The sequence below is a fragment of the Marmota flaviventris genome, chromosome 19 (assembly GCF_047511675.1).
Source record: "Marmota flaviventris isolate mMarFla1 chromosome 19, mMarFla1.hap1, whole genome shotgun sequence".
Lineage (NCBI taxonomy): Eukaryota > Metazoa > Chordata > Mammalia > Rodentia > Sciuridae > Marmota > Marmota flaviventris.
In genome coordinates this window covers 14,593,814-14,615,906 of record NC_092516.1, presented here as the reverse complement: position 1 = coordinate 14,615,906, position 22,093 = coordinate 14,593,814, and the positions used below count along the sequence as shown (strand labels likewise).

Genomic DNA, 22,093 nt, shown 5'->3' with positions numbered 1-22,093 from the left:
ACCCAGGGTTCCCTACCCCTGAGCTATAGCCCCAGACCTTTCTAATTTTTTTGAAATTGCATCTCAGTAAGTTGCCCAGTCTGGCCTTGAACTTGATCCTCCTGCCTCAGCCTCCTGAGTCAGTCACTGGGACTACAGGCATGGGCCACCACACTCGGCTTCTTGGGGTTTTCAAAATCTAACCTTGAAGTCGAGAGAATATGATGTCTATTTGTCATCTTGTGATAAACAGGTATCCACACTGAATTCTGCCCTCTTTCAGTCCACCCTTTCTAAATCCCTTTTTTAGGTTTGTATTCAGGCATGGAGGAAAGAAAAACTGCACTTACATTGTGTGGAATTTACAGAGTAATAGGGGCCGTCTCATCCAGGCTATTTTTCTCTGGATCTTCCTTCACAGGGTATAAAGTATTATTCTGCTAATGATAAAGCAAGAAAATCTTGGATTCAAATTTTCCATGTGTGCCTTACATTTTTACATCATTGCACATTTAGACTCAGAAACAAAACTTTCAAGCATTGTGCTCTTTTAAAGGCATTTTCAAAAATTGTTAGCTGTCTTGAATGAGTAAGTAAGGCCCTGGGTCTGATCTCCATCACTGCAAAATAAAAATTTAGCCACATAAATGACTTCCTGACTGTCCACATTGCAATCCCTAGAACTTATTGATACTGTTATTTTCCCATGGCAACTTGGACTTTGCAGATATGACTAAGGTTCTTATTAACACAGTGAGATTATCCTGGGGGGGCCCAATCACAAGGGTTCTTGGAAGACAGAGGCAGGAGGGTAGGAGTCAGAAGATATACCACTGGAAGCAGAAGTCTGAGTGAGGCAGGGCCACAAGCCAAGGAACACAGGCAGTTTCTGTCTATTTCAGGAACAAGCAAGGGATCAGATTCTCCTCCAGTGCCTCCAGAAGGTACTTGGCTCTACTGCCCCATATTGGACCTCCAACCTCCAGAATTGTAAGATAATCTGTGTTTTATGCCAATGGGCTTGTTTTCACTTATTTCAGTAACAATAAGAAACCAACATACCCTCTAATGAATCATGACCCACTAATTGGAAAAATACTTTGCTAAAAATGCTCACATTATAGATGAGCAACTTGAGCCTTTAAGTAGCTCATCTCGATGTCACAGTTCCTTGATGGTAGAGCTAGAACCTCTCATTTGCAAGTTGGTCCATTTGTGTAGGGATCGAGGTCACATGGGCCTCAGGGCAGCCCCACAGCATGACTTTGTTCTGAGGTGCTTGACACAAATGCTAATGCAGAACTTCGAGGGTGGAGAGCCAACCTTGCCAGGAGCAGATGCCAGGATGAACACTTGTTGCCATGGTAGCCTGGAACGAGTATAACTCGCAGTTGATTTGAGTCGTGTCCTTGACTTCTCAAGGTACACATCCTACAGTATATGGGGGAGGCAGCCTAATCAGAAAGGAACTGTGTGGGCAGAGAGTTGAGCTCAAATCCCCAAGGGCCGCTGTTCATCCATGCTGGTGTTTGAAGTTACTGGGTGTCTATGGGCTGCGGCTGTATAACAGGTGTCAGGAGTAGAGTGAAAGGGCTTTGGGATTCTAATGCTTGCAGGTGATTCTGAAGGTGAAGGCTGCAGGGCCTGGGAATGGACTTGTGGGCCCTGGGAAGCCATCTCCAATGTACCTTTCCTCCCTGCCCTGTTCTGTTGCTTTGGGCAATTCAGTAGGATGCATAGAGCTCTAGAACAAGAGCTGGCTACAACCTCCTCCTGGTGGCCTGGGGCAGATAGAACAATCTCTGAGCCTGTTTCCACGTCTGTAGAATGGGAATACAATCTACTTTAGAAGCCTGTGAGGGTTCAAGGAGCTCTTCGATGCATTGATATACAGCTGCCAGTCAGTTCCAGAGCATCCCAACACCAGGATGATAGTACTGTTCTAAAAATTCTAAGTAAAATGATTACTAGAGGCTAAATAAACCCATATGCCAACCCAGAGGTTCTTAGTTTCTTATTTTGTAAAATATACAAGCCCAGACCCTACTAAGTGAATCTTTAAGGAGTGGGGTCCATGGAAGAATACATCATGGCCCCCAGAAGATCTGTGCTAATTCCTGGAATCTGTGAATGTTCCCAGATATGGCATGAGCAACTTTGTAGATGTGATTACGCCAAGAACGCAGAGATGGGGAATTCCCTGGATGATTCAGGTGGGCCATACACACGAGTGCACACCCTCGCAGGAGGGAGTTTGGGCTCTGGGGAGGAGAAGGCTATGGGGTCATGCAGGCTGTGAAGAAGGGCTGTGAGCCATGGAACAGAGGGGACAGAGGCCAGAAAAAACTCGTAAGCAGCCCCTCCTTGGCTTCTGATCATTCCTTATTCTGTGAATAAATGCACCTAAAGCCCATGAGCTCTGGGCCAGGTATTGTAGGCTTAGTTAAAATGGATCTTCATGCTTTTTCCTCTTCTCTCCTCCCGGCTTCCCTACTAAGAGAATCTTGTTTTTGTTCAAGCACAGCCTAGCATACCTGTAGGAAGTGCTTCGCGATTGGCCTAAGATTTGTTTAGAGGTGGGCACGTGATGTGCTTTTGGTTCATGAGATTTAAGGGAAAACTGGAAGTAGGCTTTTTCCTCCTTGTTTGAAAATCGGTTTATACAGTGATCCCCTTTTCTGTCTGCTGTTGAATATGATTATGTGACATCCTGATTCCTTGAGCTATGGCAGCTTATGAACTTGAGGAAGCAAACCTTCCAATACTGAGAATAAGTAGGCGAAAACAAAGCCTAGATCCTCATTGACTTCATTAGTTGTCTGAATCAATCCTGGAAGCCTTTGCCTCTGCAGTTCAATGTTTAGGGAGAGGTTAAGGGTTCTTAATTTTTAAAGGAGACATTTTGGTTTTTGTAAGTAAAAACATGCAAACTCATTCAGAATTAAAAATTTTGTTTTCAGAAGAGAGTCTATGTCTATAATTTGCATCTATAATTTGGGTGTGGAGCTTCAAGATATACCTCAAAAACCTTAAGAAAAAAATCCAACAAAAATGGGTTTCCTAAAGTGTTTAGCCTGGATGTGAGCGCCCTCCACATACCAAATTATGTTTTTCTTTAGATTAATAAAAAATTTTGTATAAACCAAAAGTAAGAGTAACTTTTGCTGATGAATTTATTTTGCTTTGGCTCTCAAGGCCCACGAGGACCAGGGTCTTGTATTCACCTTTCAATTTCCACTGGCACATCTGTCTGCAAGGCAAGTGATTTGATGAAAAATATAATACAGTCATCTCTTGATATCCACAGCGCACTTGATCCGGGACCCCCTGCGGTTTCCAAAATCCACAAGTGCTTAGGTTCCTACTATGAAATGGTATGGTTTTTGCATATAATCTACACACATCTCCCATACACTTTGAATCATCTCTAGATTACTTATAACACCAATACAATGTAAATACTATGGAAATAGTTGTTATACTGTATTGTTTAGGGAATTATGGTAAGAGTCTTTACTATAGTACATTTTTTTTTTTTTGGTCAGTATTGGGGACTGAACCCAGGGCCTCACATATGCCAGGCAACACTACATCTCCAACTCTAAGACACAATTTTATTTTCAAATACTTTCGATCCATAGCTGGTTGAATTCATGGCTGCAGAAACCAGACACTGAGGACCAACTGCACAAAGAAGCTTGATTGAAAGCAGACAGCCTCATCTCTTTGCTTCTCATTTGAAAAACCTCTTGCCTGAATTTAGAGGTTCAGGGGTTCTAGCCCTGACAGTGCAGACTTCCTGTGTGCTGTGGGTAAGCAGTTTTCCCTCTCTGGGCCTCTCAGGGCCCATAGAGGGGGAGAGCTGGAAAGGACATCTGTTACCTTGCTACTCGGATGTGGTCGGTGGAAGACTTCACTTGGGAGCCAGGAGGCAATGCAGAAACTCAGGTCCTGCTCCACATATCTGAACTCAATGTGCCTTTTCACAACCTCCCTGGATATACGCACATTAAAATTTAAGAACAGGAGTCTATAGTTATTCCTGGTCTGAGCGGTGATGTCTCTGCTGAGCCAGCTTCAGATAGCCTGGATGTGAGCGCCCTCCACTGGCATAGAGGAAACACTTTAGTTAAAAAAAAAATGGGTTTCCTAAACAAATTATATATTTTATTCACAAGCAGAATTTTAAAACGGTGATGACACAAATTCAATTTGTGACTAATATCTCAAAATTTGGCATTGGCTCAGTTGTTGGATATTATGGGATCAATTTTGAAATATTTTTACCATGTTTGTAATGTTGGTCTCAGAAGCATTGCTCATCATTACTAAAAATGGGATCTTTTTTTAAGTCCTTTGGGTATAGACTCCAAGAAGAGGGATAGCTGGGTCAAATGGTGGTTCCATTCCCAATTTTCCCACATCAATGTTTATAGCAGAACAATTCACAATAAGCCAAACTGTGGAATCAACCTAGGTGCCCTTCAATAGATAAATGGATAAAAAAAATATATGGCATATATACACAGTGGAATATTACTCAGCAATAAAAGAGGAAACCCATTGTTGTTGATTTCTTTTTTTTTTTTTCCTTAAGGTTTTTGAGGTAGGTCTTGAAGCTCCACACCCAAACAGGAACTCCTGTTCTCTGCGTGGTAGGCAATAAAAGTCCAAAGGGAACAGTGGTTAAGACGATATTCTTATGAGAACAACACTAGAGGGAGCTAACCATTTGTATTTCATCTCAAGTGTTAACACTTCAGAGCACACTGGCTACAAGGGTGGGTTTTACAGACAGGCAAACGCTTTGGATTCTACTTCTTAATCTATCTGACCTTAGGCAGTTGAACCTCTCAATCTTTCACCTTCTTCCTCTTTAAAATGTGCAATAGTGTGGATGTTTGGAAACAGGTATTGATGTGCACACAGGGCTGAAGATAGCACCCAGCACATGACAAATGCCCAAGAATAAATAAAACAAACATGAGCATAATGTTAAATTAACCCCATGGTTTTATGAAGTCACTGTTCTTATGCTCTGGGGGTTAATTACTTTTCCAATGATACTTGTTTAATAACCTTGAGCCTCCAAGAACCCTCTAGTAGGTCTTTTACATATTCCCATTCTGCTGTTTTAAATGATTCTGCAGTCATGCATTTTGATATTATTCTGCAGCAAGCACTGTGCAGAGTTTTGTACATAATTTCACTGTTTGATATGCAAAGGCTTTAGGCCCAGGCAGCGTAACAAACAGAGGCTGAAATGACCTCAAACTACTGCCTTGACTTAGATGAATTGGGTGAGTCATTTATTCTCTGAACCTTGGTTTCACGTCTAAAATTCAGATGCTGATATAAAAAATAAGAAGCAAACTGGTGGAGATTGCAATTGGTCTGATCCATGAGAAGCAGCAGCACTTTTGAGTTCTGACACGAAGCACCTTGCACTTGGCCTGTCTTGAAGCAAAGGTGTTTAATGGACAGAAGCATGTTTTCAAATCTTCTCTTTGCTACTCACAAAAAGGTTGTGTAAAGCTCTCAGCACTGAAATGCCCTCAAACCTTATAACCTCATCCAGACCACTCTCCAAGCCAATGGTCCTCCTGACATATCCTCTTGGTGTCAAAAAGGCATAACAGGACTAATATGAGCAAAGAAGGGTTTGAATTTCCACATAGCCCCCACCCCAAAACATAGTGTCTCAGGCCACCCACTGGCTCAATCTAAAAATGGATAGGTGTCCTTTCTTTCTCTACCTACAGTTGATCTACACCAAATGCTGCTGGCTCTCTGAATGAAGGTCTCCATTATCTCCGCCCTAGAATCCCTCTGGGGACCTCTTAATGGGCCTTCCTGCTCCCAATTCTTTGGGGAGTGATTCTTAAAAAACCTAAGTCTGACCACATCACTCTCTCATGTAAGATCCTCTACTGTCTTTCCCGTTGAGGTTCTACGAGATGAGTTCCTGCCTCCCCTCCACTTAACCCTTGGCTCAACAGGCCCAGTCACATGACATTGTTTCATTTCCTTAAACCCACTAAGCTCTTTGCAGCCTCTGGGACTTTGTGCTGCTGTTCCCTCTACCAGGAACACCCACCCCACAGTGCTTGACCTGGTGACAACTTCTCATTCTTTGGTTCCAAGAGATGAAATCCCTGATCACTGAGGCTCAAATGGGCTTTCTTATATATTTGTCACCTTTTTACTTTTATTCTATGCATTTATCACAGTTTCATATTTTGTGTACTTGTAGTGGGTGAACTAAGGTGCAGTCCATGATCCCCATCTGTGGTTTCTATGCCTGGAGTGATCCCCTCCTCTGAGTATGGCGACTTTAACCACCAAAGTGCAGAATCCATGACAGGAGGTAAGTGATTATATATGTTATGTTACCTAAGAAAGTAGTATCCATATTGCGAAAAGACTCTCCTTTGGTGGCTTTGGAAATGCAAACTGCCACACTATGAACTGCTATGTAGACAAGGACACACAGCAAGGGACCCAAGGCCTCAGTTCTGTAGCCAGCAAGGAACTAGATAATGCCAATGATCAATGTGGATCCTTCCCCTGTCAAGCCTCAAATGAGAACCCAGCCCTGGCTGTGACTGCAGTCTTGCAAAGGATCCAGCCGAGTTCTGCCTGGACTCCTAACAGGGAGAGAATGGGAGGTGACACATGCAGGTCTTTTTAAGCCAACAATCGGTGGTAACTTGTTATGAAGCAATAACTAACTAATGATTGTTAAGTGCCTGGTGCCCTGGACAGTCAACTTCAGGAAGGAAGCCAGGGACCTTTCCATTCACCATTACTGAAGTCTCAGAACCCAGCGGTGTGGACAGCATAGACAGATTATATCAGACACTTGAATGAAGGGAAGAAACATTCAAAAATCAGTAACTCAACATCAATACCACCATGGTATTGGCAGAAATGGGTGAATCTTATTCTCTAATGTGGTTCAAGGTCATGGAAGGCAGAAAGGTCTCAGTACCACATTAAGATTTGTGTGTCCCACTATGGCAAGTAGCACCATTTGTTTTTGTCTGCCCAGCAAGTCTTTCCTTTTCTTCTGGCATTGCTTTGGGAGCCTCTTCTATCTCTCTGCACCCCTCCCCTGGCTCCTAAAAGGATTGTCCAGCCCGGCCTCATCAGCTTAGTCCATCCTCCTGACCATCATGATTGGTTCAAAGTTGCTCACATGATTCAAGTCTGTTCAATCCTCTGGGAAAACGCTTTCTTGCCAGATTCAGAGTGCCGACTAGAGCAGCTGGGACCTCCGTGTTTGACAGGTCTACCTGAAAACGCAGCTCATTCTGTAAAAAGCAGGGGAGAGACCACCTAGCCCGTAGGCCCAGCAGTGCCTGAAGATCTCCCCGTTGGCTTTTTGGTTGAATGAAACTAATCCCTCTTTCCGTCTCTCCAATTAAAAGACCCATATTAGCCAGCATCTGCCATGAAATCAACAGAGGGAACAGGTAGATGCTATGTAAGTGTCCCCCAAGATCCACGTGTTAAAGGCTTTGTCACCAACTTGTGGTACTATTATTGGGAGGCAGTGGAACCTTTAGGACATGGCACCTGGTGAAAGTTAGGTCACTGGAGGAGGGGACATCCCTTGAAGAGGACACGCAGCCCTCAGCCTCTTCTTTTGGTTTCCTAGCTGCCCCAGCCCTTCCCTGCCATATCCTCTGCCGTGATGTACTGCACGACCACAGGCTCAAATCACAGGGCCAAGGGACCATGGGCTGAAACTATGAAACTCTGAGCAATTTTTCTCTTATAACACTGATATCTCAGGTCTCTGTCACCTTTACAGAAAGCTGACTAATGCAGTCTTCTGGCATCTGAGAGTCGAAGGGGCAGATTTTCTTAAAGCCCACTCAAATATTTAATAAGATCCCGCAGCAAATAAACTACTGAAGTAAAAACTATACAGGATATTTTATTTTTACTTTGTAGTCCTTTCACTTTTTTTTTTTTTTTTTTTTTTTTAGAAATGGCTGAATAGGACGAGTTCTTTAAAATAATACAAAAGTACCAAGTGCAAATATGTAAAAGGTCAATGGCACTTAACAGCACTCAACAGTAACAATGGAAACCACACCTTTAGACCTTTTCAAAAAGACTCCTGGCCACAAAGTTAAGTATGGATTCTTCCAACTCTGAGTGAAACCTATTCCCAATGTCGCTGTTCTTATAAAAAACAAATAAGGCAGAAAAGCTGATTCTATTTTGGATATTTTTTCCTCCTTATCTCATTTCAAATGAGTGAAAAACAACTACCCTCAAAAAATAAATAAACACCCTAAAAAACAATTCACTATTACCCCCAACTGGGGCCTGGACATAAGCCCTAGGCTCTGGAGGCCCAGATCCCTGCCAAGGTCAAGCTGCACACATGGAGAGCGTAGGGCAGGGAGAAGCCATGCTGTCCACAACAGGATTTTACACACAGTGAGTGGAAAGGCCAGGGGACACGGCCACAGGGTGCCCGAGTGTCCTCCTAGGCCATAATCCCAGTGGGCGAGTGTGACCAACAGCTTTCTGGAGATGCGGGAGGAAAGCCTGGTTCCAGTTGGCTGGTCACTCCTGGTAGAGCCCCTCGAAGTCTGCGGCCTTCATAGCCAGCTGACAGTCGGCGCTGGGGTTCTGCTGTGTCAGCAGCCTGTTTGGTGACAGGATGAAAATGGTCAGCACAGGGTCCTCTAAAGAGCAATGCTAAGAGAACCCCCAGAACAGATGACATTCTCTGCTCTTTATTTTAGCTGCCTCTTGTCACCACACAAGATTTGGGGCTAAATCCATTCAGGGATGAGGAAGTTGAGGGCATGAGAGGTCAAAACAACTGGGAGGTGGGCAGGGTCAAGGCCCTACTTCTAATCTGGATATTCTTTTCCCCAGTTGTGGGCGTCTCTGCCAACAATCCAGAGAGAAAGGCGGGACGAGCAATGGCTTTATTTTACCATTTGTTTGCCATTTCCGAGATCAGAGAAGTTAAGCAGCTTGTTCAACATCACATTATTATCACCTACACGCCATCACAGAAGAGCAGCTGTAGTCATCTGGAAAGCTGCCCCTTTCCCAACTATATACACATTTGTGAGGCTGGGTCCTCTTCAGTTATGCCAATCAGAACAACATGCCACAGTGGGACACATGCAGATGACAAATGAGAACCCAGCTGACTTCTACTAGAAATCTCAAGAGATTTGTAAAACATGAAACAATGTCACTAATTTCCTCTTCTTTTGGAAAATATAGTTGCTTTTTTTTTTTAACCACACCATGTTTTTCATATCAACAGGTAATATTGTTCCTTTTAAAGTAAATAGCTTGAAAATTTCTGTTGTAATTTCTAATAGAGTAACTATCTATACAATTAACCCACATAAACAAAATCTCCTTGGATGCCTGAATAATTTTTAAGAAGGCAAAAGGGGCCCTGTGATCAAAAGTATAAGAATCTCTGCCCAAGTGAAAACCACAGGTCCCCAGTGCCTCTAGGGAAGAGCAGGGGAGAATAAGGAGATCAGGGACAGATCTTGGGTATACTTTTCAATCTCTTCATTGATAAACAGCCATTCAAATTTTGCTACTTCCTATGATGATTTTTAAGAACAGGGTGCACAGGCAGGGAGGGGTTTGGGCTCAGAAACATCACCCTCAAAAAAACAAATAGGTCACTGTGCCTCTTTTTATTTCCTTTAAGCCTAATAGTGATTGAAGCATTTTAGAAAAGCTAAATGTGACTCCAGGGATATCAATTAAGCTGTCCTATGGTACCACCCAGTGATGTTAAATTATACCCACTTCCACATATCGATGACAATAGGAAAACCTTTTGGTAAGAAGTTCAAGGGCTCTTCTATATGAGAACAAAATTCAGGTGAGTATTGATTCTTTTAGAGCAAGGGATGGCAAACCATGGCCTGTGGGCCAAATACAGCCTGCTGTTAGTATAAATAAAGTTTTATTGGAACACAACTGCACCCGCTCATTCACTTATTGTCTGAGCTGCTTTTATGCAGCAGCAGCAGATTCTAACAGTTGTGAGAATAGAGCAGGGCCTACAAAAATTGAAATATTTACTATCTACAGAAATTTCCAGAAGCCACTCAGTGTCTTGGGTAAGAAAGCTTTAGAGTTAATTGAACTGGGTTATTTAAGCCCCTTCTCTGCTGTACTAAAGCTTTGGGACTTGGTTTCATTTCCCTTATGATGGAGCAAATTGTGAGGATTACACAAGATGAGGCCTGGAAAGTGCTCAATAGATGTTAGCCACCATCTTCAAATGACCCAGAGTTAAAATCTAACCACAGGACAAAAGTGTCACCTCTGAAAATCCTTCAGAAGGGCAGCACATTATTGACAAGCACAGTGTCTCAGTAACTTCAACACAGCTCTTTTCCCACTATCATCTAACAGACTGCTGCTCCTCCGGTCAAGGCCAGGGAGGCATATTGTATGAACAAAATCTATACACACACGAGACTTGTACTTGGCACACTGAGAAACTCACGCTCTAAAGAGCAGAAGGGATCAAGGCAGATTATGGGGACAGCAGATTCCTGCTCCTATACCTCTGGAAGATGGAGTAGAGGGGGCCATTTTTTCCTGTTGTTTTCCTGCCTACTCCCATCACACTCCAAAGAACGCTTTGATTTTGTAAACTAAATCAACATCCTTTTAAAGGAATCAATAACTACCTCATGGAGCTGCCATGACAAAGAAATGAGGTCTCTATATGATGAATGAAGGTAATAAATTTTTTGTTGGAATCTCCACTGTAAATTCCCATTTGGTGTCTGACGTGTACTGAGAACTAATGAGAAACACCTGCCTCTTACAACTGGGCTTCTAGACATCAACTGGGGTTAGTACATTGTCCGTGAAAATGGACAAGATGACATTGATCACACTGTTCCATTGACATTTATTTACCTGGGAGAAAACCAGAAGCTGATGAGGCTGGAGACCACCATGTAGGAAACCATGATCGTCCCTGACATTGCGACTGATACAAAGCCCAAGCCACAGAGGACACAAAGCAGTGAAAGGCCACCCACAGAGATGACTAGTCCTAGGTAGAGAACATGGTTAGGAGAAATATTCATATAAAACAAGTTGAAAATGGGCAGACCCTGGGCCAATGTATTTTACAAAATGACAGATAACTCAGATTTTGTTACATGATATTTCCTCCCCAAATCCAGATTCCTGGCATTATTTAAAATGGAGTGGGCCCCGGTGCTTGGCAACTGGCTGGCCCCATGGTTGCCTCCAATCCCCACTGTTCACAAATCATACCTCACTTGGGCCTCTCTGCCTATTTTTGTTATCTATTGAATTTGAGGTTCAGAGAGGGTGAACAACTGTTCAAAATCACACTGGTGGACTCCAGGGCCCGTGCCTCAATGACCCTGACAAGCCACCTTACTTTAAAAGTGGGAACCTTTGACAAGAATGGCAGATGCTCAGTAAACACTGCCCTCCCCACAGAGTGATTCTCCAACAGCTGAGCAGATACCTTCCAGCAAGATGACCCCCACGAGAGCAGCCAAGGAGGTGAACACCACCAGGAGCAGGAAGAACCCAACAGGTACAGCCGACACAGCAATGAACACCAGCAAAGTGAGGGCCAGAAAGGGATGCCTGTCCAAGTACTGACCCACTGGAGACTTCATGAAGGCAACCACCTGCAGGCAAAGGACAGAGAGAAGGGGACTGAGTGCCATGTCTGAGTTCAGGTTGAATGGATCCCCCGAGCTGTGGGAAGCACAACCAATATTCAGAAAGTTGGAGAGCTCTTGAGTAAGATGTCACTTCAAGACTTCTCCCAAGACAGTCCCTTGGGCAGCCATTTAAGGCAGCTGTGAGACAGGAGGCAAGTTTGAGGTCCCCCACCCAGTGGCAGGACTTATGAGCAGCCATGAGAACATAATTCACATGCAGTGATCCCCAAAACACAAGTGCCACAAATGGTGAGAATTTGGGGGCGAGGTGGAAATAGGAGGGTATGACAGTTCATGCTGATGGCAACCAAAGTGTTGGGTTCACTCTGCTAAAATAGAAAAGGCTGTTCCATGAAGCCACAGCCATCTGTCTTGTGGCTTCAGCAATGGCTCTTAAGGAGAAATCTCTCAAGGCATGCCAATTTCACTTCCCGGCAGGTTACAAAATGGCATAATGCCCACTGGCCATGCAGCCTCCTCATTAAAGATCTTGCTATTAAGCTTCTCTATTCTCAATCCAGAGATGACCATACCAAGAATCACCTCTGATCCGGAGCTGCCCAACTCAGACACCCCATTACTAGAGCCCAGTGAGATCCTAAGTTAGAACACCGAAGGAGAGAGGGAGGTGGAGGGGCTTTGGGGGAGCAGGCTGGGGTCTCCAGCCATCTAAGGTCTTGATTGCTTTCTGTTCTAGTCCAGGTGTGTCCTTAGCCAACGCCCTGCCTCATCTGACAGACTGAACTCTCTCCCTCATGCTTATACTCAAAAGAGCCCAGGGAGCGTGGCGAGGCAGAATGGATGAGTGCTCAGGTAAGGGACAGCAGTGCATGAAGCGAGGGGACCCTGCCAGGAAGGGACACCTGTACAGCAAGAGGAGCAGATGAAGCTGGGACACTCAGATAGCAGGCACAATTTAAACTTTAAAACTGATAATTGATTTAGGCACTAATAAAATTTTTAAGTATGTTTCAAATAGGTTGGTCAGGCCGATCTAGTTTTTTAAACTGGAAATTTCATGAATATTGAAGATATCAAGTATTTCCAGTGGAAATTTGCTCTAAGGGTATGAAAATAAGGAATATAGGTTACCTTATTAATGACTTTCCATATTAATTACATGCTGAAATTATAATGTTCCGGGTATACAAGGTTACATAAAATATATTATTGCAATTATTACTTTTGTTAAAGTGACCACTAAAATACTTAAAATTATATATGTGACTCACATAATGTTTCCAGTGGACACCCCATGTTTAAACTTTACCTTGAGGGTGGGATGAAGCAGACTGAGGGCATCTGAGCAGAACTGTAATAAAACTGAAAGAGCAATTCAAGGAAGATAAACCTGGTGCTTGTGTGAAGAGGCAATTAGGGTGACCTGCAGGACATCAGGCAAGATACACCAATGGCCAAATCTGGGCTCGATGGTGGGGGCCAAGGGGAGGGAGATGTAGCCTGGGAGTGGGATGGAAAATCAGCAGGACTTAGGGAGAGTTTGCATGGGAACCAAGAAAGGCAAGACAATCCTGCTTCCAGTTCTTAAGGAAGTCTGGGATCTACAACCAAAAAACCAGAAAGTCATTCAGATATGCAGACACCATTTTCAGACTCAACCAGCTTAACCCAGCAACTGTCTTCTGCCACAAAGGATGGCCCTGCTCAGGCCCACGTGTCAGGAAGTGGAGGCCAGTTCAGCCACACCTAACAAGGAGGATATTTGTTAGACACGCAGGTGCCAGGCACTATTTTGATTGCTTTCCTATTTCCTACTTTCTCCCTAAAGTGGTATGAGGCAGGTGATGAGGAGCACCCTAACATTATCTAAAGCCCAGGGGTGAGAATGGGGGTGGGGGGACACACAATGTGAGGGTGGAAGTGGAAGCAAGGCAGCTTGTCACACATCAACATGCTCTGTGACTCCCCATCCCCATCCTGGAGACACATGGTCCCCACCTACACTTTACAGGTACAGTGCTTCACTGAACAATGCAGGACTGTCAGGCTGGGAGGAAATGGTTCCACTGTGTTTCAGGCTCCCTGTGAAGGCCTCTCGAATGGCATCATGGATAATCCTCACCACAAGACCGTAGGCCTGGCCTTGCTTATTCCAGAAAACAGGAGATGGAAATAAGCTGAAGTGACTTGTCCAAGGTCAGACAACGGTGATTTATTTGTAAATATAAACCCTGGCTTGGAAGGTTCCACAGCAGGGCCAGGTGGTCAGGATCTGAGGCATGAAGACTCTGCCCCTCCACCGGAGACTACTCAGAGCCAGGCAAATTCTCTGGGGTTAGAATGGGAAAGACAATCGGTGACTCACTGTCTCTTGCTGCCAGAAAGCAGGAGGGAGAGGAGCCAAGACTATTTAAAACCACTGGTAATCACAAGTCAAAGGTGCTGTGTGACAGCCACTCCCACATTATAGTCCCTGGGTGCCGCTGGCATCGGATTCAGAGTTGGCACACAGGTGCCTAGGAATGTTTGTTCAGAAACACCCCTTGGGTCAGGGAAGGCCCAGCAGGAGAAGAGAAAACCATGTGGGCAGAGAAAATCTACATTAGAAAATGCCACCGTGGTTATCTGCCCAACTCATGGGCCACCTCTCCTCTTCCCTGACAACAGCCTCCTCCAAGGAAGGAGCAATGAATGAAAGTCCCCAGCCCAATAGCTACCTCCATGCTCCCAGGAATCAGGCACTGAAAATCCCACGTCCCTAAGGGGAGGGCTTCATTTGGGTGCTGAAGGAGAGGTGAGAAGTCAAAGGTGCCCACCTTGACAACCATGTTTGCCCACATGAAAGAAAAGGCCAAGGAATCAGCCTGCAGAGGAAAAGAATGAAGCAGACACACATGGAAAAGCTAAAACGAAAAGCTACACAGAGGAGCTAAAATGCCCAAGAGAGGCATGTTAACAGTTACCTCTCACCCAGCAACCTGCCTGACTCCTTCAGAGGCTCAGTCCTGCTTTATTCCCTGCCTTGGTTTCTAAAGTAGCCTTACATTTCCCAAAGGCCTGAAAGGTCCCATCTCTTGAGCAGATTCCTGTATCTGAAGCCTTAAAGTAAAGACAATAAAAACCTAACCAGGCATTCCAGAGGTTTCCCAGAGAGATGGAACCCACTTCAACTAATGCCCAGTTATTCTTACCTGCAGTTCCAAAGGCTCATTAACATATGAGGAAAGGGGACACATTATCTGGGGGAAAGAAATCATCTGAATTTCTCAGACAAGGGGACAGTTATGTCAATTATGGTATGTCAATCTGCTGTCCTTGCTGATAGACTATTGGGGAACAACTGTTCTGGAGATCCCCACGTTGATGTGGAAAAGCTGCAAGACTCATCAAGCAAAAACAAAAATCCAGAAAGACACCTGCCATGACACAACCATCAACATATAAAAATTACATACTAAAGAGTCATAATAATTATTAATAATAATCACCACCACTGGGCCTATAGGTGATTTGCTCTCCTTTTCCCTCCGAGTCACTTCCCTGAGTTGACAATGCAATTAATACTAATATAATTAATATGATTTTTAAAATTTAAAAGAAATACACCAGGACAGGACTATCTGAAAACATCAGGATGTAGACGGCTAATAATTTTTTCCTTTGATCTGTAGTAGACTGGCCTGGTAGTTATCTAGCCCAAACCTATTCTGGTGAACACAGCTGAGGACCTGAGAGGAAGAAATGCAACGAGTGAGTTCCTCTTTGTTGAAATGCATACCTCAGAAGGCAGATGTAAGGCATGCCAAGTGTCCAACACAGCGTCTGGCATATAATAAGTGCTCAATCAAAGTTGATGAATAGACAATCCTTATTATTTGTAAATTCCACATCTCTGAGAACTGGCCTCCTCATTAACATGTATTTGTAACCTCACAAACGATACTTCTGGCTTTTGAGGACTAGTGGATGTGTGCACAGCAATGAAGAGCTAAGTCACCTGACCTACATTCCCAGCTGAATGGAGAAAAATCAAGGAAAACTCAAGGAGAAACTCTGCCTGGTTTCAGCTCTTTCAGTGTGTCCTTATCAGGTGTGTCAGTCAGCTTTCCACTATTAAAACAAAAACCAGAGACAACTGACTTAGAAAAGGTTTATTTTGGCACAGTTTGGAGGTTCTAGTCCATGATCGGTTGACCCTGTTGGCCTTGTTGGGGCCTGTGGCCAGATAGCATGTCACAGCTGGAATGTGCAATGGAGCAAAACCAGCGGAAAAAGAGAATGCGGAAGGAGCTGGGGTCCAACAATCCTCTAAAAGGGCCCACCCCCAATGACCTCCCATTAGGCCCCACCTCCCAACAGTGCCATCCTGGGAACCAAGTTTTTAACACATCACATAAGCCTTTGGGGGACACTCAAGAGCCAAACTATAGCATCATGTTTAGTGCCATAATTTCACATTTTTGTGCTTTTGGTTGGTCATTTCACTATTTAAAATGGCCCCAAGTGTTGTGCCATAGGGTTGGTTGCCTAGTATTCCTAAGGACAAAGATATGCCTTATGGAGAAAAAAATTCATGAGTTAGAACACACATGTATTTGTCTGAGCCATGAGGTTCAGTATTATTGGCCTTGAGATCAATGTTAAGGATCAACGACACATATTAAATAGTGTCTTTAAACAAAAATGCACATAAAACAAGGTTAGGTATTGGTCAGCTGATGAAAAGGTTAGGACCAGGAGAGAGAAGGAACAAGTGTATTTCTCCTAGGAGCAATGGTTCAGCATTTGCTGATCCCATGTTTGTGGTCACTTTATAGAACATAACTACCACCAGTGAATGGAAACAGCTATGAATGTGGAAGGGGCATGAGGACCTGTCTTACTGAGCTAACTTTTAATAACAAGATTCTCAGCCAACTGATTAGAAAGCCGCTTGACCAATTTAAAAATAGCTTGGCAGATTTACAAAGTGGCAGATGCATTCTGGAGTAAATCCAGAAAGGACCTCTGTAATAGCTCAAGTAGACACCAGTGGGACCATGCTGTCTCTCAGAAAAAAACAAATCACAAAATAGTTCACACTGTTACATCTGCATGTGTATTTTTATGGTCATAGTGCATAACACAGTCTAGAAAGATATCAAGTATGACTCTTCAGTATATAATTTTTACATGTTGACGGTTGTGTCACAGCAGTTGTCTTTGTGGATTTTTGTTTTTGCTTGATGACAAAATGTTAATAGCATAATTTATGAAAGGTATATTGTTTTCCATGAAAAAAAATGCTAACAGGCATATAGAAGAAAGCAATAAATATGCAAGAAAACAGAATATACCCAAGTCCCCTTGCCATCAAGTGGCTACAGAATACTTTAAAAGTAGTTCATTTGAATTACAATGTCCTGTAAGTCTAAAACACAAACTGAATTTCAAAGAGTACAAAAAACAATGTCAAATATCAGAACTTTTTTTTCAATAGTAATTTTTATAATGATTACAGGTTTAAATGATACAACTGTGGACATATCAGATTAAATAAAATACAGTCTTAAAATTAATTCACCTACTTCTTTTTACTTATTAAATGTGGCTATTAGAAAATTTCACTATATGTGGCTCAAATTATACTATTGGCTAGCCAATTGGATTTTTACTGGAACCTCTCATTTTCAGGGTAACACATAAGCCAAAATTAACAATAAAACCAGAAAAGGATGGTATCCGTGGCACAGCTTGAGAGTGGCCTCTCTGAATCTAGTTAAAGAATTGCACCTGCCACGAGGGGTGATCATCCAACCAAATTCTGGTCTATAACTGGAAACGTGTGCGACTTCTTGGAAGCCTTCTTAAATTGAAAATGGCTTGCAACTCTTTCTTCCCGCTCTCTTCCCATCCTATTGTCTGGAATATGGATATGAAGGCTGATGCTCTTGAAGCCATATTGGACAACCAGTTTGAAAGTTCACAACTTAGACATGGCAGGGGGGTGAACTAGAAGGATCCCTGATTTAGCTACTTATACTAAGAAAGAAAGAACTTACTATGTTATTTACATGAGCATTAACTTGAAATTTTTCCATTATATATAGTGATTGGAAACTGACCTTTGAGTTATTCTGGAAGGACTCCAGCAGCAAAGACAGCTTCTTCTGCAGCTCCTGCAAGTCCTTTAAGGTACTGGTGGGCTCCTCTTTGGCCATCCTGGGACTCACTTCAGTCTCTTTGGGGATTAATTCTCCTAACAATAAGTTCTCCAGTATAGTGAGCTGTCCAATCTCTCATGTTGCCCAGGCTCTCACTGTCACTGGGGAAACAAAAAATTTCTTAAACCATTAGAGGTCTTCATCCAGCTGGTTCAACAAGAGTTTCTACATATTGATGGCAGGCATGTAGATAGAGGATGACTTGACAATGTTTATCAAAATTTCAAATTTCATACACCTCGATACAGCAACCTGTTTTCTAGGACTCTTAAGGAAATCCTCAGGTACAGCAAAACATACTAAAAAGATGTGCATCACATTTGTTTATAGCATATAATGAATGGTTCACCAAAAAAACAAAAAAAGAAGCTAACTATTTGTAAGTAGGAAAATGGTTAAATAATGATAAACTCAGTCATTAAAATAATGGGGCTATTTACATGGTGACATGAAAAGATGTCTATAGTTTTTTTTTAAAAAAAATACAAAATACCCCATTTTGTTACATATAGATTTTATGTAATAAAATTTTGTTATAGATTTTATTGTTAACATTTTGTTACATATAGATTTTATTCTGAAGAGTAAAAAATGTAAGACATTTAACAAAATGTTAATAGTACTCTTTGAGAGCTTATTTTTTTTATCTTGATAAATGCTGAAAAGAATACACAAAAAGCAAGACAGCTGAATACATTATTTCAAATCTCACTGCTTCACCCTGCCCATATCCCTGAACACCTTTTTCAAACAACAGTGGCCTTGGCTAATTTCTCTTCTTTCTTTGCTTGGCTTGCAATGACACTATGCCATAAATCACTATTTATGGGTGAGTCTCTTCCCACTAAGTAACAAGAGCCATGCCTCAGGGATAGACAGTGCCACAATTACACTCTGTGATCAAACTGCCAGGAATTCCTAGGACTGTCTCAATCTCACATAGCTCTTATTAAAGAAAATTTGTTAAATATGTTTTTAACCTGTTTGGGTCTTATATTTCCCAGAAAAACAACTGTCTGGCTGGACATAGGTATCATACGCTTCCCTTTCTGTCTTAGAACTAACCTCCTGACCTATGGTACAAATACCTAATGGATTTTGTCATAGTGGCCAAAATTAACTGAGAGATCCTGACATTTATTTGCCATAATGAGAATCCCACAAGCTAATCATGTGAGTTACAGAGGGGATACATAGCTACTAATATCTACAAGGTCCAGATGCACATTAAAGCCCATGTTAACCGCTCCAACTAGAGATCATCTCTCTTTAGACAGGGAAGGACAGATTCCTCCACCACCATATTCTGTCTTTAAAAATGCAGCAAGCACAGATCTTGAAGTTGGGATGTTCCCAGCTCTTGGTTGCCTCAATGTCATCTCTGAAGCTGGAAGAAACAAGCTCAAGTCCCCTTACAGGTTTCCTTTGGCCTGGGAAATCCAAGCGCCACCCAGACCGGTTTGAGGAGTCAGATTTGGGCGAGAGAATGCCAAGGGCCGCAGTCCTCAAATACATCTACCTGACATCAATTCCCAGACTCCCAGTCAGTGACTCCTCCTCACAAGGGCCTCCACTGAAACTGAGCAGTCTCTCCAGAGGGAGTAGGCGACTAGCCCACAAGGCCGATTTGATGCCCTTTTCTGCACCATGGGGGCTGGGCCAAGCCACCACTAGCCAATAACCTCGTCCCCTTTCGAGGCTCTTAAGCCCCGGGCTCTCCCACCCCCGCGCCTCCGGAAACTAACGGCTACCCTGAACATTCCAGCTGGGGGGCGGGGGTCGCATCTCCTGAGCGGGGAAGGAAGTTCAGGGCGCTTCAATTCTTAAAGGCCGGGAGGACCTAGAGGAGAAAGGGGCGTGGCGCAGGTGTTGGAAGGTCCCTGTATCTAAGAGGGTTCAGAGGCACAGAAACAGGAACTCGGGGAGATTTGGGGAGAACCCACCTTTGGTTCTTGCAACTCCCTTCTCTGCAACGACCGGGGATGGAGTCCTCGGAAGAGAGGAGGGAATGGTGAAGGGGAGGGCACCCGTTTTCATAGTCCCTGGGAAGGAAGTTTAGACTTCCAGATGGTCCAGATGTCGAGGGAGGGCTCAACTTCTTCCCAGCCAGGTTTCCCAGGAAGGGGCAGGGTCTCGCGTGCGGGGTGGGGCCGACAACCCCTTAACAGATACAGGTGTAGGCGGGAACGTGGTGTAGGGGGGGGGATGGACCTAGTCTCCTCCCACCTGATAAGTCCCCAGTCCTGTCCCAACGACACGGAGGCTTCAGACACCCTGGTGACTAACTCCCGGATCAAGCGCTACAGGCGCGGGGCCCCGCGCCCCTCCACTCCCCCAGTCTGGCCCGCAGGGTCTAGCCTATCGGGCCCCCGGGACCCCGGCCCAAGAAGCCTGGACCTCTCACCTGTCGCAGGAACCGCGAAGCTCCTGCCGCATTTGCGGGCGGAGCACTGGGAGGAGCGATGAAGAGGAAGGAGCGAGGCGCCGGGCGGGGGCCGCCACCCGCTTCCGCCGCCCCTCGGCTCCGCTTGGCCCCGCCCCTCGGCTCGACTCGGCCCCGCCCCTTGACTCTGTTTGGCCCCGCCCCTCGGCTCGGCTCGGCTCGGCTCGGCTCGGCTCCATTCGGCTCAGCTCGGCTCCTCCGCCCGCGACTGGAAGGAGTGGGCCCAGACGCGCCAATCCGCGGTGCCGAAGCTTGTGCGAGCGCGCGCTCCACACACCTGTGGAGCCACCCTGACTAGTTCTGAGAGGTTTAGAGAAGAGCATTCTGAGACTTAGAGATCTCTCCTACACCCATGGCTTGGAGTAAAAATTGTCCGGTACCCCCAGGCAGGTATAGAATGGCAGCTGAGAATGAAGGGTTTCCCCTCCAAGACAGCCAGAACCACCTCTTCTGGAAGCGTCTCCGGAGCTAGAAACGCGTAATGAAGAACCCGCCTTGACGGGAGGGTTTTCACCATGACTCCTCAGATGCAAATGTCATCTGCCAGTGGGGACCTTAGAGACGGACGGATTTGTATTATTATTTCCATTTTACAGAGAGAAAAAGTAAATAAACCCAAATCCCAGGGTTCACGAGGAAGCCATGTTTCCTGATCCTATATCCAGACCTGAGGAGAAGATTTCTCAATAGCAGTGCTATAACCATTATAGGTGGGACAACCATATTTCTGGGCACAGAAATTCTGTTGCTGACCTGAGCACTGTGGGATATTTAGTGGCATCTCTGTCTCTAACCAATAGATACCAGTAACAGCCCCCCCCCCCTTCAGCCGTGACAACCAAAAATGACCCTAACGGGTGGGGTGTAAGCAGGAGAAAATCATTCTAGTTTGAGAGTCACTGCCATTGAGCATAGGACTAAAGACCATAGGCTGAGGTCCAGCAGTCCTGGGCTGTGGCCCCATGGCTGTTTCTTACTGTGCTACCTGGGAGGAGGAAACTCTTTTTCATCCATAAAACCCAGGCGCTAGTTGCTACTGAATAATTTTCAGGCTCTTTCTTTCCAAGGACCTGGTAGACATTTCTTTTCTGTGGCCTGTGTCTATATCCACCTGGAAAACAACCCATAAGATAAAGAGAGGTCACATAAAGAGAGGTTCTAGTGAGGACTGCTAACAATGGCTGTCAAGAACGTAGCCACTATTGGGCACATAGTAGAGCTTCAAAAATATTCAAGTGTGTAATTACTTCTACCACCTTATATTTCTAAAAATAACTAGGCAGGTAGATAGGGAAATAAATTTAGGAATGATGATGGTGGTGGTGGTAAAGATAAACCAAGGGATCCTGCTCTATGTCTTCCATAACAAAAGAAAAGGGAAGCTAACAGAGGACATAGGAAACCTTGGGATAGACAAGTGTCTATCCCTAAATTGTTAAGTTTCAGGCTATTTTGCTGGCTTTGTGTACTTTGCTCAGCTGTAATTTGATGGGTTCCCCACCCAGGAAAAGATTCATTTGTTTTTTCACTAAGGCCTTGTGATCCTCACTCTCTGGGTGGACCTCACACTGGAAAGCTGAATTGGGCTTCCACTGGGCTTTGTATTTATGGCGCCATCTAGGGGCACCTCTGTGAATCCTCGAGTTCCTCCCACCTTTGGCATTTTTGTCAATGGTGTGGATCCAGCATCTTCCCATAGCATCAGGTCTTGGCTTTTGATGAACATTTAATGGATCAATTTTAAAAGTCCACTTGCAGCCTTCCCTATTCCTTTC

The 22,093-nt window shown here is 44.2% G+C and overlaps 1 protein-coding gene across 3 annotated transcripts; it reads right to left on the bottom strand.

Annotated features, from left to right (window-relative positions):
- Positions 1-7,941: 7,941 nt before the first annotated feature.
- On the bottom strand, positions 7,942-20,388 carry Ldaf1 (lipid droplet assembly factor 1). 3 transcript variants are annotated; one of them, XM_071605420.1, is made up of 6 exons: positions 20,280-20,378; positions 19,819-19,917; positions 17,777-17,976; positions 11,507-11,675; positions 10,921-11,059; positions 7,942-8,644 (listed from the first exon to the last, which is right to left on the bottom strand). In XM_071605420.1, exons 3-6 carry the CDS (start codon positions 17,870-17,872, stop codon positions 8,563-8,565), a joined length of 486 nt encoding a protein of 161 aa, XP_071461521.1. In that variant the 5' UTR covers positions 17,873-17,976; positions 19,819-19,917; positions 20,280-20,378; the 3' UTR covers positions 7,942-8,562. The 3 variants fall into 3 exon arrangements, with proteins under 3 accessions (XP_071461521.1, XP_071461522.1, XP_027796709.2); XM_071605421.1 differs by having other exon boundaries at positions 19,819-19,865; positions 20,280-20,371; XM_027940908.2 differs by lacking the exon at positions 19,819-19,917 and having other exon boundaries at positions 20,280-20,388.
- Positions 20,389-22,093: the final 1,705 nt, after the last annotated feature.